The following is a 16,758-nucleotide window of genomic DNA, read 5'->3' as shown; positions in this document are numbered from 1 at the left end:
TGAGTTTTAAAACAATAACAAAACATCCATTTTCACCTTCCGCCTCCATTTTGAAACCTTTCCACTCGCAAAGCATTGTGGGACAGAATTTTAGTTCCTATCTATAAAACACACTTTTCATGGAGCGCCATTTTAATTTTTAAGTTTTCGGCACGAGACAAAAAGTTGACTCAAATTTTTTGTAGAGATAGGGCCATTTTCCTCAGATGTTAGTTTTCAGCGATCTTTAGAGCTTCAGTGTGTCGCGTAGAAAACTCCACAGCTGCCATCAGGTTACCGCGGCTCCACTTTGTTTTGATGTTTGATGAAAGTGGGTAGGGTCATGTCCAGTGTCTGCAGGTGCCATCTTGTTATGTTGGTCCTGCATGTGGGCGGATGAGGCCATGTAAAATAAACACGAAAAACCAACGCCCATTACACGCCCCTCAAAATGAAAATTACACAAATTTGAATAATCGAGGCAACCTATATTCGAAAAAAGATAGTATTTTTTTAAAAGATAGTATTTTTTAAACGAAGATAGTATGTTTACAACAAAGATAGTATTTTTTTAAAAAGATAGTATGAAAGATAGTAAAAATAGTATTATTTTGTAAAGATACTATGTTTTAAACGAAAATAGTATTTTTTAAGCAAAAAATAGTATGTTTTAAAAAAGATAGTATGTTTTAAACGAAGATAGTATGTTTACAACAAAGATAGTATGTTTTAAACGAAGATAGTATTGTTTTAAAAAGATAGTATTTATTTCCGCTTTGGCGCGCCATAATATGCACATCCATTCAAGAATATTCAAAGTCATTCTTAATTTCAAAACTTATTTAAAATAATAAAAACATTTATTGCTTAAGAAATCATAGTAATAAGTATAGAGTCATAAAATCTAGTTCACATTTTCAATTATTCCTTAAACTAACCCATAGTATTGCCAAGATGTATCGTTAGATAATGATTAATGGGTTTGCACTCTACATAGTAAATATTATATTTGAAAATAAGGGTCGCAACAATTTGATTCTCGAGAATCGTGTATGACTCAGAAACATACATAGCAATCATCTTACATTGTATATACAATATATAAGTTGTTACACAAGGTCACTCAAAATAGAATAATTTAAGAGGTGGGGATACATTTGAAAGTGGAGTTTAGCCCGGGGCGGAGTAAGCAGTTGCGGAGGTGTTTACATTGTAAGCGTTCGTTCCAACCTCTACCACCACTATTTTTGTTTTGTTCCCGTATACCGCCATTATGGCTGAAAATTTGCGAATATATATTTCCCGCGTTTGCTATCCCTCTAACAAACGATAGTATCGTCTGAAAAGTAGTTTACAAAGTTTTTAGGGTTCTTTATGAAGAAGTAGATCCTAAAACCACCGGGTCCATATGAATTTCAATGCTGCTTGATTCAGTTTTCTGTTTACTTTTACTGCTTTGACTGCTTCTTGTGGCTGAACGACTAATCGTTGACGAAACATCCCTCGAAAATTTCGACATTTTATGAAATGCTTTCAGAAGTACCTTTTGAACGACTTTGTCACGGCGGATTAAAATTTTAGCCTCTAATACAAAACTTAGTCCGTATACTACACGCATAAGCCATTCAAGAATAACAAAATTGATTTCGTTCTTTATACCAATGGTATGCATCAAAATGACCAAGATAATCCATAAAAAGGTATAAAAAGATTGTAGTTTAACGATCATTAATAATATTTTACGAGCTTTCATTAGGTTACGCCACGATTGTTGATTAATATTTTCGGCAATCTTTTTACTTTCGTTTAAGAAGTATGTAAGGTGTATATTTAACACGATAACAACTATCATGAGAGGTACGTAAAACCCAACTGCAACTCCAATGTAGAAATTCATTTGGACTTCATATTGGAATATAATATTCATCGCTGACAGCGTTAACGAGACTAGGAAGAATGGGACGAGGAACTTTAGGAAAGCTTTCCACTTGCTTCTTGGCACATCACAACTTGCGAGAGGATCCATCAACGATTTACGTCTTAAATAAGTATTTAGCAACAAAACCAAAACGTTATTCGACATTCCAAAACATAAAAAGAAATATCGATCAAGTGGTAATTGCCGGCAGCCGAATGCGTCGCCATGGTAATCGGTTATAAACAAACTGCCACCGTACAATGAAAAAGCAGCCATGATGTTACTGATGTATGAAATATTGTAAAGTTGAGCAAAAATACAATATTTCGTTGATATTGATTTTTGGGTTGCATAGATGGCCAAAATGTTATTAAGCATGACGATGGACAAGAAAAATGTCAAAACGACGATTTGTATGGTGCGGTACGTGTCTGTTTTCGTGAAAACAATTTCTGTACAGTTCATTGCTGATTCTTTTATATATCCCATTATAGCTAAAATAAATTGAAGAATGGTTTAAGATTTTCACTGAAGATTGCCATCCTGCGTGGATAGCAAGAAACTTTGAGTATGAAATTAACTTAAATCGTTCTCTTTACTCAAACAAGTATAAAACTCTGTTATCATTAACATTGAGCACTGTTATTGGTTTTGGCGTACACAAAGTATAAATTGAAGAATGATGATAAATAATGACAAATTATGGTTGATCTTGGTTTAAAATCCCCGTTGAACTTTGTCAACTTAAAATACCCTTCATAGACTGATAAATTATAAACTTCCTACTATACTAATGGTCACCGAGACAGGGGTGTAGGAAGATTTTACTCTAATCAACTCGAAGCTTGTCCATTTCTCGAAGTACACGATTTTTATAAGAACATCCAAAATTTTTGAAGCCTTCAAATGTTCTTAACTTTTTGAGTTTTAAGCCTAAAAATCTTCTTAACATGTTCTTAATTACACCATTTTATGAGTATTTTGGTCCATTTTCCTAAGAAATTGGGTGTTTTAGAGTCCACAAAGCCTTAAAATGTTAAAAAGTAAAAAACAACAACATTTAAAATTAGCAAAAGCTTTTCGGTCTTTCCATCATCAGTGCTATAGAATAGTAAAATTGAAAATCAAAAAAGTTACAAATTTATTCGTCTAAAATCATTAAAAAGTGATAAAAGAAAGCTATTAAAAATGAAAAGAGGCATTCTCACGGGATATGTGAATGTCTCTTGTCTATTAAAATCTATGTTACACCATTTCTAAAAAGAATTAAACGAGCAGAGTCGAGTTGGTCATTTAGACGTGGTCTCTTAAGGGCAATTAATGCGGCTTCCAGATTTTTTCTTAATCGGGTATTCGTGGGAGCGTTTAAGATTATTTTCCATAAGAATTCGTGGTCAGGGTGGTTTTTGAGATGCTTTGCAGGTTCAGAGTTGTGCTCAAAGTTATTATGTTCTGACCACCTGGTTTCAACATTACGTTGGGTTTCGCCGATATAATTCAATCCACAAGAACACGTGCCTTCGTAAATTTTACACGCTGGGTGTGGATTTTTATCCTTCGAGTTAAATAACTGTTTTACTTTCTTTGTTGCCCATTTTATAGCAAAATCAATTTTGTCGTTGGTAAAAAACTTCAATTTTTCAATGAATCGCTTTGCAAGTTGTTCATTGGTGTCTGAAAATGGAACCTCAATGAGTATGAATTTGCGTTTTTCTTTGAAAAGGAAATCAGGTATGATGCAATCATTAGTTAATTTCGTTTCAAAATCTTTGATGACGCTTTCGGTGAATCGAATTGGGTAACCTGCTTCTCTAAACTTTTCTCTGATAATTTCCTTTTCTTTATTATTATTGTTACTGATTCTATATGATCGATTTAGGTCACCATTGATCGTATTACGTTTTATACCTTTTAGGTATCTTAGAAGACCAGTGTGTGGGATGCTTGTTCTGTTTCCTGTGTACAGATGTTATAACTTGGCCATTTATCAGTATTATATCAGTGTCCAGAAACTTAGTTGGTTGGGTCTCGATTGTAAATCGAATATTTCGGTGGTAATTGTTCATTGATTGCAATAAGTAATCTGGTTCGTTAATCTTTCTACGTGTGATAATGTCGTCAACATATCTCTTGTAGAAAGGTGGTTTGATCGATTTGACAATTTCGGTCTCCATCTTGGTGAGGAAGATGTTGGCAAGTGTTACCGATAGTGGTCCACCCATTGTACAACCGTCAGTTTGCTTGAAAAAACACGATTGGAAGATGAACGTACTATCAGCAGATAACTTAAAAAAAGTCGTTTCATTACCAAACGAGTGCATAGTATTGGCAACTTTTTATGTACATATATTTGATCTAGGATATAATCAACTGTATCATTTATTGGAACGTTTGTAAATAAAGATTCTACATCGTACGAGACATATTCTTCGTCTAATGTGATCGGTGACTGAAGTACCGAAGAATCTTACACACATCTAAAGATATCCGCTCTTCATCCTTCACGACCAAACTAAAGAAAATATCCGAATTGCGCCCAAAATACCCGTTCAATTTCAAACCATATAAAATTCCTGTGATAAATTTATCATCAATAGAACTAACTGAGAAAGAACTGATGCAGTTAAGTTATGGGTTAGATCAGAGTTTCATCGATAAAAATAAACATGTGAAAAAGAATTTAGCTGCAAACCTCGAATCCTTAGCACAATCGACCGATAAAGACGTACCGAACGAACAAAAAGAAGAGTTTCATGAACTTTTACGAGCGTACTGTGATATGTTCACGAAAAATATATATGATTCAAAAGATTACACTTACACTAATTTAAAGAGACTCATCAATAATGATAGTATTGTTATCATACCAGGAGACAAAGACTCGTCCGTTGTGGTTATGAACAAAGTCGACTATGTAAATAAACTACAGGCTATGATAAATGAAGGTATTGATCAAGGAGTTTACAAACACTCAGACGATAACACCTTAATTGATTTGAAACGTTTTCAAGATTTTCTGTATCGAAATTTCCGCAAGTATGAGCACTATGAAAAGATGCGTCCAACTTCAAATGCTCCAGCTAAGCTCTATGGTACAGCAAAAACTCATAAATTTACAAATATTTCTGACATAACCGTCGAATCTATAAAGTTTAGACCGATTATCGCTCAAACGGGCACTTGCATGTATAATGCAGCACAAGTAATTTCACAATACCTAAAACCGTTATACGCATGTAATGATTATATAATAAATAACACACAAGATTTTCCAGAAATGATTCGAAATCAGTCACCGATCACATTAGACGAAGAATATGTCTCGTACGATGTAGAATCTTTATTTACAAACGTTCCAATAAATGATACAGTTGATTATATCCTAGATCAAATATATGTACATAAAAAGTTGCCAATACTATGCACTCGTTTGGTAATGAAACGACTTTTTTTAAGTTATCTGCTGATAGTACGTTCATCTTCCAATCGTGTTTTTTCAAGCAAACTGACGGTTGTACAATGGGTGGACCACTATCGGTAACACTTGCCAACATCTTCCTCACCAAGATGGAGACCGAAATTGTCAAATCGATCAAACCACCTTTCTACAAGAGATATGTTGACGACATTATCACACGTAGAAAGATTAACGAACCAGATTACTTATTGCAATCAATGAACAATTACCACCGAAATATTCGATTTACAATCGAGACCCAACCAACTAAGTTTCTGGACACTGATATAATACTGATAAATGGCCAAGTTATAACATCTGTACACAGGAAACAGAACAAGCATCCCACACACTGGTCTTCTAAGATACCTAAAAGGTATAAAACGTAATACGATCAATGGTGACCTAAATCGATCATATAGAATCAGTAACAATTATAATAAAGAAAAGGAAATTATCAGAGAAAAGTTTAGAGAAGCAGGTTACCCAATTCGATTCACCGAAAGCGTCATCAAAGATTTTGAAACGAAATTAACTAATGATTGCATCATACCTGATTTCCTTTTCAAAGAAAAACGCAAATTCATACTCATTGAGGTTCCATTTTCAGACACCAATGAACAACTTGTAAAGCGATTCATTGAAAAATTGAAGTTTTTTACCAACGACAAAATTGATTTTGCTATAAAATGGGCAACAAAGAAAGTAAAACAGTTATTTAACTCGAAGGATAAAAATCCACACCCAGCGTGTAAAATTTACGAAGGCACGTGTTCTTGTGGATTGAATTATATCGGCGAAACCCAACGTAATGTTGAAACCAGGTGGTCAGAACATAATAACTTTGAGCACAACTCTGAACCTGCAAAGCATCTCAAAAACCACCCTGACCACGAATTCTTATGGAAAATAATCTTAAACGCTCCCACGAATACCCGATTAAGAAAAAATCTGGAAGCCGCATTAATTGCCCTTAAGAGACCACGTCTAAATGACCAACTCGACTCTGCTCGTTTAATTCTTTTTAGAAATGGTGTAACATAGATTTTAATAGACAAGAGACATTCACATATCCCGTGAGAATGCCTCTTTTCATTTTTAATAGCTTTCTTTTATCACTTTTTAATGATTTTAGACGAATAAATTTGTAACTTTTTTGATTTTCAATTTTACTATTCTATAGCACTGATGATGGAAAGACCGAAAAGCTTTTGCTAATTTTAAATGTTGTTGTTTTTTACTTTTTATCAATATGGCAAACATTGATCATAAACCTTAAAATGTTCTTAACTTGTTTATAAGATTTTGGCTATCGAAGGCTTATGTTCTTATTTAGTTTGTTCTTATAAAAAAACGCGCATTCAAGTGAAGTATTTACTCTGATCACAATATAGCAGGCCGATCACAGTATAGCTATGGTTCTATGCTAATGACCAATCCAGTAATGAGGTTTAAAAAAGTAAAAAACCCTAGCTTCTCAATCTTGGCTTCCTGTTCGTTTGATTTTCAACCTGAACTCCAAAACAAACAATCAACAAATGATTCAAATTCTATGGAGTGATTTTTCATATTCTTCTCCAATATCATTGTACCAATATACCAGCAAAATAAATAGACATTCTGAGCAGTATAAGAGTCACGAAACAAAAAAAGTTGATATGAAGGACAGGTGATATTATATTTCAGCTCTCTTCATTATTTTATGCTAAATAATAACCAAACAATTATTTCTCGACTCAACATGGAACATTTTACACTATTTTTTAACTAGAGCAATTATAGATATAGATATGAGCCCTCCGAATGCTTTCAGAATGGGTTCTACTCCCGAAGGAGTAGGAATCACGGCGCAGACAGGCACTGCGACTTGACAGATGCGAACTATAAGACTCTAAATCTAATCTAACTTAGAAATAAAAAACCCGATTCTTACCAAAAATTATTGATTCTAGAAAACTTAATAAGCTTTTAAAATTTTAAAATCTGGTAAATGTGTCAGCTACACTTGGTAATTATGGGTAGTCAGAAGGTCTTAGTACAAATAGAGTAGAAAACATATCCTCCACCTTGCCCGATGATGGGAGAAGAATCTCACGTAAATCTCGCGATCCAAGCCACGATAAACTTTCAATATGAATATACCAGTTTTCCTCCTCCATCTTAATTTTTTTGCATACTTCAGATCACTATACAAAGTAGTGCTAGCTAGCCTGGACATATCTCCAAATTATTTGTCAAATACAAATGACTATATGGAGTCAACGAAAAGCAAATTATGTTTGAAAATCGATACCATATCAACAATTGGATTGAGCAATGAAAAACTAATGTAATCACTTTGAGGGAGCGCAAAGCAATTATGCTAAAAAGGGATTATAAATTAACTTCCTCTCGCTTCTAGTATAGAAGCTAATCATTATTGCTTTTTTATCTTTTGTAAGCCGTTTTAATATGTACCCTTCTTTCTAGTAAATTCCATTCACCCAATCAAGTGGGACGAGATGGAGTTTTTACAAGCTCTTATTTGATTTGGTTGGTCGTTAACCAGTAATAAAACAATTTTGTTACTTTTTCTAAAGAACACGTCATTTTTATTACTTCAAATGACCAATTATTAAAGTATCTTATAAAAGTATCATCAATCTCATCTGAAACAAGTCTGTCTACGAGAAAAGGGGAGGAGGGATGAGCCTCTACTATATATTAAAATAATTGGCAATAGGTTTTCTTTCGATGACGTTTTGGACTTTCAAATGATGACATTATATACGCATCCTGTTTCTTAAACTAGTTTTGGGAGCATTCTAGAATGTATACTTTTAAAAAAGTTCCTTTTTGTGTGCAAAGGCATAGGAAATATGTTGATCTTGTTATGCAAGCTTATAAGAACCGATGAATTTTGGCTCCACTGCGCTAATCTTTTATAAGTTTTAAATTTAAATTTAACGTTCTGTATGTTTACTTGAAAACTCGGAAAAGGAATTTTACAACTTCTCTTATCGTCTTGTTTTAAGCAGCCGTAGCATTAAGGTAGAGCATCCAACCACGCAAGGTCGTCGGTTTGATCCCCAGCCGGGTCATACCGAAGATTTCCAAAATGGTACTTGATGCCTCTCTGCTTGATGCTCAGCAATTAAGAGACGGATCAAGGGTAAGTGGAGAAATCTAGGGACAGGAGTGGTGCCCTCCCCTACCTTCGGGTAGACAGCTAGAGAAAAGGGCCCTTTGGGTCGCCCTCGAATGCAGTCGCAAACTTACTTACTTTTATCGTTTTGTTATATAAGGCGGTACTTCTCGTAAAAACCGTATAATATACGATACCATTAACATTTTGAAAAATCATCGGTCCTATGGACGAGACGGGAGATATCGACATACTCTCGGGTACCTAATAAGCGTCCCCACTAATCCCACTAATTAATTTTCGAAAATCTTCCACCCAGGACATTCTTATTCCAACCCTACTTATTAATTTTTGGGAAAGTGTTTTAGAAAGTTCTCTCTTTTGCTCTGATTCTGCTCTATTAGCCTCCTTCTAAAATTATTCCACCCAACCCGCGTATTCCAAACCTTTCCAAATGGATTATTTAAATAGCACTTCTTATGTGTTTATAATGATCCTCATCAAAAGCAATAATATAATGTAAAAATAGAATGTTTTGCAATATACAATTTTATAATTAAATATATTTACATCCAGGAGCAAGGAAATGCCCTTTGATCCCCCAATGATCGATCTTGTCCTTCAATCCTTCAATCCTCCAAAAGATGCCTTCTCAATATCTTTTCAGGAAAATCAGAATTGATCCTAAAATTGTATTTTAGTACCTCAGAATCCAGAAATTTTCTACAAGGCCGTAGTTCTGGTGGTTGCACTGAAATCTTTCCTTCAGAAGGACACTGAAATTTAGAGCTGATTTAAGTGCTTAAATCCCGCCAAACAAACAATACAATGGAATTCCAAATTCACATCCAAATTTGTTGTCTTTCTCGAATAATTTAGGGTACAGTGCCCCTGAAAGGCCTATCTCACACAGAATTTCGTGTGTTATTTTTTCGAGTAACTCTAGATGAAAAAAACTGTAGAAAAGGCTCAGTTTTTTAGATACCGTCGCTTGAAGGCTATAACTCCTACATAGCTAAATTCTAGAAAAAATATAAGGATGAAATATTTTATTTATCTTTGCTGCATCAATTCAGTACTATATCCCATATATCTACAAAACATGTCAAGTAATTCAATTCTGGTTAATTTAAGTACAGTATGTGCGGGAAGGAAGTTTTCAAAACGACAATTCATAAGGAAAAAGCAAGCTCCATAAGGAAACTTGTCCCTATAATATCCCATCTGAAGTCTACTTTTAAACTCATGGTATGAATGCTATCTCATGGCGATCAGTCCTTGGGCTTGTTACCGGCGTTGATCGATTGCTGACGTCCGTCATCATTGTACGACGTCGATATGACGGAGCCAAATTTGACGTTATGTTGATGCTGTTATCATCATTGGTATCGGAAGAAGTACACGTCGCGAAACGTCGTAAAAATGTCCGACATCGTTTCCAACGGGATACGATAAAGACATTACATTCCAATATGAGAGATAAGAAGAAAGTGACGCGAGATATCCAAATAAAGAAAGTGTACAATCCCTGTCTCTCTTCAAAACATTTGATCAACACGACAATTAAAATCCATAAAATGTAATACAAGATTTGAAAGTATACTACACGATTGACGATACTTTCTGCAGTGTCGATGTTTTTTTGTGATTTTGAGGTCGGTTGACTGTTTAAAGTGATGGCTGTGGCTCGTTTTTGATTATGCAAGAAAACAGCAAGTTGAATGTTAAGTATGATTACTACTAAGAAGAATGGCGAGAGAAGTGTCATAACAACTTCGGTAAAATTTCTTGAAAGTTTTCCCTCTAAAATAACCCCAGTACCTGCTAACAAACCAGCTAAAATCCAAATAGGTATTGTAAATTTATGAATCATTTTCCGACATGACGGATAGTTGATGGCGACATTTCGAATAGATGACGTTCGTATATAGGTGTTGACGGATAGGACCGTCATGTTTAGAACGATTCCTAAGTAAAGGAAGAAATGACTATCGATAGTTCGCGTACAGTCGTATAAACCTTTCCATTTGAAAAGCGTGTATAGATCACCACCAAATAACGACAAAGCCGCTATTATGTTACCAAGGTAACTGAAATTGAAAAATGAGCTAATGAAGCATTTGCGTAACGATTTGAGTGTTATATATAGAGTGAATGAATTACAGACCAGAACAACCAAAATGAAGAAAATCAGAACGCAAATTTGAAGTGCGATTAGAACGTATCCATGTTGTGTTTCTGATGCTAAGTTTGTACAAGCCATATTTGTTGATATCTTTGTATTTTATGTTGATTAGATTTTAGATTATTACTGAAAAATGATTTCAAATTAATCGTAAAAAACAGCCATTAACGGCTATCCCTAAAAGAGGACTACGTTACGTGACTGGATAGCACGATCCATGCACTTGAAAGTGACTCATAGAGGCGGTTCCATATGGTATAGATCTTCAAACGTTTTCTCAGAAGGACCCTTCAAGATAAAGCAAAGACCACCAAAAAAAATAACCTCTCGCTATAAAGAACATTAAAACATTAGTGTTCTCAAGAGCGCCTTTACACTGTCACGTTTCTTCAGAAATTCATTAAATTCGTCAAAACTAAACACACATAAAATTGATACACTAGTTTATAACAGGTCTGTGTAGTTTCATGTTATAACATAATTAATTGATTTTGCTTTAAGGCTTCCCATTCCCACAGCTTACAACTTGAAATCCTCCGACAAACGTTAGCAAAGCTATCAAAACACTCTTCAAAAACAACCTTCAAAAACGCATTTTTTCTTACACTGCAAAAATTGGCAAAAAATTCTCTCTTCTCAAAACATGGGACATGTTAACCACTAACGACATAGAATGACCACATTTTTATGTTAATGAGTTTTAATTTTGAGATTTTTGCAGTAAAGCAATCATAAATTTATAAAGCCCGAAGGGCTAGATGGCGTGCTTTAAGCTCTTCCAAGCAAAAAAAAGTGAATATCGCAAAAAATATTGCTGCTATTGTTTTCGAAAACCCGCGAAGCTTCTGATTGGTCAAGCGCTGAAATTCTATTGTAATTTCACGTGACTTAGGTAGGATTTCCTACCAAACCTTGGCACACTTTTCAACAAAAGCTCGACATCGGGCTTTTATAAATCTATGAAAGCAATACCTAAGAAAGTGTCAGGATATAGTGAACGTAGGCTCAACTTTTAAGCAAGTAGAGGAAGGACTAAAGAAAATACAATTTCCCCTAGGAATAAATTGCTGAATAGGAACAATTCCAGGATCAATGTGCTTAAGTGTTAAATTAAGAACATTGAGGCTTAAAATGTCGAACAATGATAACAATGTAAGAACAAAACTGAGCCTGGAATGGCTAGATTAAGAGTCAAATTTGTAAAAATACCTAAGTTTTGCCCTAGAAATGAGAACAAGATAAAAGCCATTCTAGGTTCAAGGTGCAGAAGAAAAAGAACATCCGAGTTTCAAAAAACTACTGGTTCTTATAAAAATAGTGTAAGCTGATGACCATGACGTAAATGAAATTTTATTCCAAAAGAATGTGAGAACAAGGAAAGCTGACTCAGTTGAATTTTAATATAAAAGTACATATAGCCCAGTTAACGACCAAGTTTGATCTCACTGCTTCTACTTAACGTAGACAAAAAGAAACCTCACTCAAAAGGCCTCAAAACACTTTATATGATTTTTCCAGAACAGTCCAATATTTTAAAAAGTATATTGAATCCCAATAAGGGTTCCTAATAAAATTGTTGAAAATCACTTAAACTGATGCTTTCAATAAAGACAGGAAAAAGGAAAATATTTTTAATGGAGATAAAGTCAATTGGTAGGAGACAAACATATTGGGAGAAGTTCGTAAGATTAGATTTCCTTTTGATAAAAACCCCTCCCCCTTTCCAAATTTGGAAACCATTAACATATTTTGCTGGGACCAAATTTCGTATTTTGGAAGGAATAATGATTAAAATATATTGATAAGGAATTTCACACACGATGAGTTCGTTTTACGGTCTTCAAATATGGGTTTCGAGATAATCACAGCCAGCCTTATATTGACTTTATCCAGTCTGAAACCAAAAATCTGAAGACAAACTCGGTAAAAACAAATGAAAATGATTTTGATGAAGATTGTAAACCCTTTTCTTGGCTTAAGTTTCAAAATTGATGTTTTTGATTACTAAGAAATGCTCTTATTCGTGTAAAAGCTATCACAACTGCTGCCAAAATTGATAGGTCAATTTTGAACGTTCTCAAGCACTTTCCAGAAGTAACTTTTTTGTTGATAAACCTTTTCATGAATTACGAAACGAACATCACTTGCCTTGTTTTGAAATTATTGCCATGGTGATTGACTCCCAACAAAATTTATTAAAACTACTTCCTATTCATAACAAAACCATTTAATGTCTCAAGAGACATAATCACCATGGTAATTGTTTGAATACGAGGCAAGTGATGATCATGACGTAATTTATGAAAAGGTCTATTGAGGATAACTTATGATCCAAAAAACCAAAGTTAACAAATGACCTATCAAAATTTAGGTTTATCCTTCTTCTTTTCAATGGAACATGATTTGTTTTTTTTTAATTTCATAAAACTCGAGAAATTCAAATTCAAAGGTGTGTGCCAAATTTTGACTTCATGTCAACTCTAGTTTTTGAGATGATAAAAACTTGACAAAGCGCATGCGTAAGGTGAAATATTTTCACCATCTCGGAAAATTTTATAGGCTAGCAAATATTATTGAAGTTCTTCATATTTCTTTCCTCGGAGTTGAAACGAACAAAACCTTTGTTGTAAAATGTTCTTTGGGTTAAGAAAATTAAAGGTTTTGATTTTAAATAAGAGTGACATCGTTTGCTTACTCATCACTTTAAATTTACAAGCTTTTTGATATTGAATTGACACGGCCGTGGAGCAAGATTAGTAAGAAAGAGTAAAAGAAAAACATTTTTTTGGCTTATATCAGCATGATATAAGATGATATAACAAATAGGACACTGTCCTGATCTGAAATATGTGTCTGATATTAAACGAAAACACTTATGGTAAAAATAAAACCTTTAAATTAAAGCAGAATTAACGACGCGACTATTTATACTTTCCCTTCAATTACATTATCTATTTTCGGTATAGGCTAAACAACCGATGACCAATTATTAACCAATGAGCTATCGCCTTTATAACCGATCCGTCTAAACAACCGACTGTCAGCTAATTTGAACATATTCCTGCCTGACTGACTTCCCAAATCAAAGTTTTCTTTGCATAAAAACGTTTCGCCGGACACCGGTATTTAATACAAAATGATTTTACCGTCTGTAAAAAGAAAAACCTTGGAATTTTCCCTCTTTAAAGAGAATCAAACATGAGTAAATGCGTGGCTTTTCAATTCCAACGAACATATGTAGTGAGTGACTCAGCCTGTTTCTTGAGGGTTCATGTGATACTCAAGTAAAAGTAACATTACTCTTTGTTTGCATATCTAATATACTATATTACAGACAAATAGAGAAGAGTAGTATACAATCTCTAGAACGGAGAGTAACAAAGTCATACCTTAACACATAATGAGGTTGTTGCCGAGCGAGATGTCTCTTTTTCGCAGGGTGTTCTTGAAATCAGCACTTAAATTCCCTCTCATAACGTGTGTTTCTAAAAATGAGAATCCTCTCTCTTTCATGTTTTTCTTCTAAAATGAGAAAAGTAAACAATGGAAAATTCAAGAAAACGTCTGATTAGTCCGGGAGCCAAACCCAAAAAATGGCATTTTGCTTAACCCAAGATTCTACAGGATAAACTATACATTTTTGGAATCCTCAACTATCCTAGTTTTGGAAATGGTCGGTCCCCAAAGCTAACTCCTGGTCAATTTTTCATACTGGGCCCGAGTTTAGGGGGTACTTTTTATCCTTTGTAAGGATTTGTTAAGGAAAATGCCATTCCAGGGATGATATTATTTGCTTATCTAGTCAATCAGTTGACCAATTGCTTTGAAACTTTGCAAAAAGTTTCAAGGTAGGCTGATGATTATTTTCGGCAAACAATTTTTGTGAAAAATTATTTTTATAGGTTTGCTTGGGGAAAAAAAGGGAAAATTTGGGTATTTTAACTAAATTTTGACCCTTTTTAAGTCTGGGACCTACCCAAACAACTTTTAATGAGACACAAACTAGGTGTTATGATAGACTTTGATGCAATACATCAGAAAATGTTCAAACAAACAGTATTTAGTATTATTTCAGGGCTGCAGGGGGTAAAATTGCCCATTTTTATGGGTTTTTACCTTATTTGAGCAATTTTCACCACAAATCTTGGTTAAAACGTCATCAAAAATAGTTTAAACTTGATTTTCGTGTAATATATCCTGAAAGATTACAATGCTGACTTAAAACTAACAAAACCAGGGTGCAAATGGACAAACCAGGGGGTAAAAATGCCCATTTTAGGCGATTTTTATCGTTTTTGGACCTATTTCACCCATAAAGCGGTTTTATGGTGTACCAATTTTATTTCTGAACACTCATTTTGTAGTAGGAGCAATGGGAAAGTTATTTGTGGTTTTCATTGTCTGTAATCAGGGTCACTGTGGGCAAATCAGGGGGTAAATACACCACTTCTTAGTAGTTGTTGCCTGAATTTGGATGTTTTTATTGTATGGTAGCCTCAAATTTATGAAATTTTGAGATGGAAACCAGTTATATACCCTTCAGTCATTTCTTAGTACTTTTGTTGACAACCTACACAAAATAATGACGGATTTAACTTAAGTTATGGCCAAATTATAATATTATTTTGACGTAATTTTGTCAGTTTTTGCTTTGAGATTCCACTATATTGCTATTCAGAGCTTCCCAAAATGGTCCCAGCTACTTGTAGAATTATTATCTTGAGACTAGCTACTAATAAAAGGTCAGTAAAACGGCAAAAATGATCAGTCAAATTATGAGTATGTAGTACATTATGAGTATGCAGAGGACCGTTAGTTTTGTTTTCACAAAACGATTAGAAATTTTTCATCAAAACAGGCCTTAATAATGACACATCACTTTTATTTCTACCCAAGTTAACAATATTTTACAAATTATTAGGCTCCAAATAACTAATTAAAAACCAGTACAGGGACCATTTTTGGAAGCTCTGAATAGCAATATAGTGGAATTTCAAAGCAAAAACTGACAAAATTACGTCAAAATAATGTTATAATTTGGCCATAACTTAAGTTAAATCCGTCATTATTTTGTGTAGGTTGTCAACAAAAGTACTAAGAAATGACTGAAGGGTATATAACTGGTTTCCATCTCAAAATTTCATAAATTTGAGGCTACCATACAATAAAAACATCCAAATTCAGGCAACAACTACCAAGAAGTGGTGTATTTACCCCCTGATTTGCCCACAGTGACCCTGATTACAGACAATGAAAACCACAAATAACTTTCCCATTGCTCCTACTACAAAATGAGTGGTCAGAAATAAAATTGGTACACCATAAAACCGCTTTATGGGTGAAATAGGTCCAAAAACGATAAAAATCGCCTAAAATGGGCATTTTTACCCCCTGGTTTGTCCATTTGCTCCCTGGTTTTGTTAGTTTTAAGTCAGCATTGTAATCTTTCAGGATATATTACACGAAAATCAAGTTTAAACTATTTTTGATGACGTTTTAACCAAGATTAGTGGTGAAAATTGCTCAAATAAGGAAAAAAACCATAAAAATGGGCAATTTTACCCCCTGCAGCCCTGAAATAATACTAAATACTGTTTGTTTGAAATTTTTCTGATGTATTGCATCAAAGTCTATCATAACACCTAGTTTGTGTCTCATTAAAAGTTGTTTGGGTAGGTCCCAGACTTAAAAAGGGTCAAAATTTAGTTAAAATACCCAAATTTTCCCTCTTTTTCCCCAGGCAAACCTATGAAAATAATTTTTCACAAAAATTGTTTGCCGAAAATAATCATCAGCCTACCTTGAAACTTTTTGCAAAGTTTCAAAGCAATTGGTCAACTGATTGACTAGATACAGCAAATTATATCATCCCTGGAATGGCATTTTCCTTAACAAATCCTTACAAAGGGTAAAAAGTACCCCCTAAACTCGGGCCCAGTATGAAAAATTGACCAGGAGTTAGCTTTGGGGACCGACCATTTCTTAAACTAGGATAGTTCAGGATTCCAAAAATATATAGTTTATCCTGTAGAATCTTGGGTTAAGCAAAAGTGCTTATTTAAGGAGATATAGGATTTGGCTCCCGGACTAGATGT

At 34.2% G+C, this 16,758-nt stretch overlaps 2 protein-coding genes across 2 annotated transcripts; one reads left to right on the top strand and one right to left on the bottom strand.

Moving 5' to 3' along the window:
- Positions 1-781: 781 nt before the first annotated feature.
- On the bottom strand, positions 782-14,151 carry LOC136811125 (uncharacterized). The gene is made up of 2 exons (XM_067067730.1): positions 14,053-14,151; positions 782-2,391 (listed from the first exon to the last, which is right to left on the bottom strand). The coding sequence occupies exon 2, from the start codon at positions 2,384-2,386 to the stop codon at positions 1,352-1,354; it is 1,035 nt and encodes a 344-aa protein (XP_066923831.1). The 5' UTR covers positions 2,387-2,391; positions 14,053-14,151; the 3' UTR covers positions 782-1,351.
- LOC136811150 (uncharacterized) lies at positions 4,515-6,398 on the top strand. The gene is made up of 3 exons (XM_067067766.1): positions 4,515-5,099; positions 5,399-5,730; positions 6,383-6,398. The coding sequence occupies exons 1-3, from the start codon at positions 4,515-4,517 to the stop codon at positions 6,396-6,398; spliced, it is 933 nt and encodes a 310-aa protein (XP_066923867.1).
- Positions 14,152-16,758: the final 2,607 nt, after the last annotated feature.

The sequence above is a fragment of the Clytia hemisphaerica genome, unplaced genomic scaffold (genome assembly GCF_902728285.1).
Source record: "Clytia hemisphaerica strain Z4C2 unplaced genomic scaffold, Clytia hemisphaerica genome assembly, whole genome shotgun sequence".
NCBI lineage: Eukaryota > Metazoa > Cnidaria > Hydrozoa > Leptothecata > Clytiidae > Clytia > Clytia hemisphaerica.
Note: the sequence above shows the minus strand (reverse complement) of the source record. Positions and strands in the feature narration are given on the sequence as shown.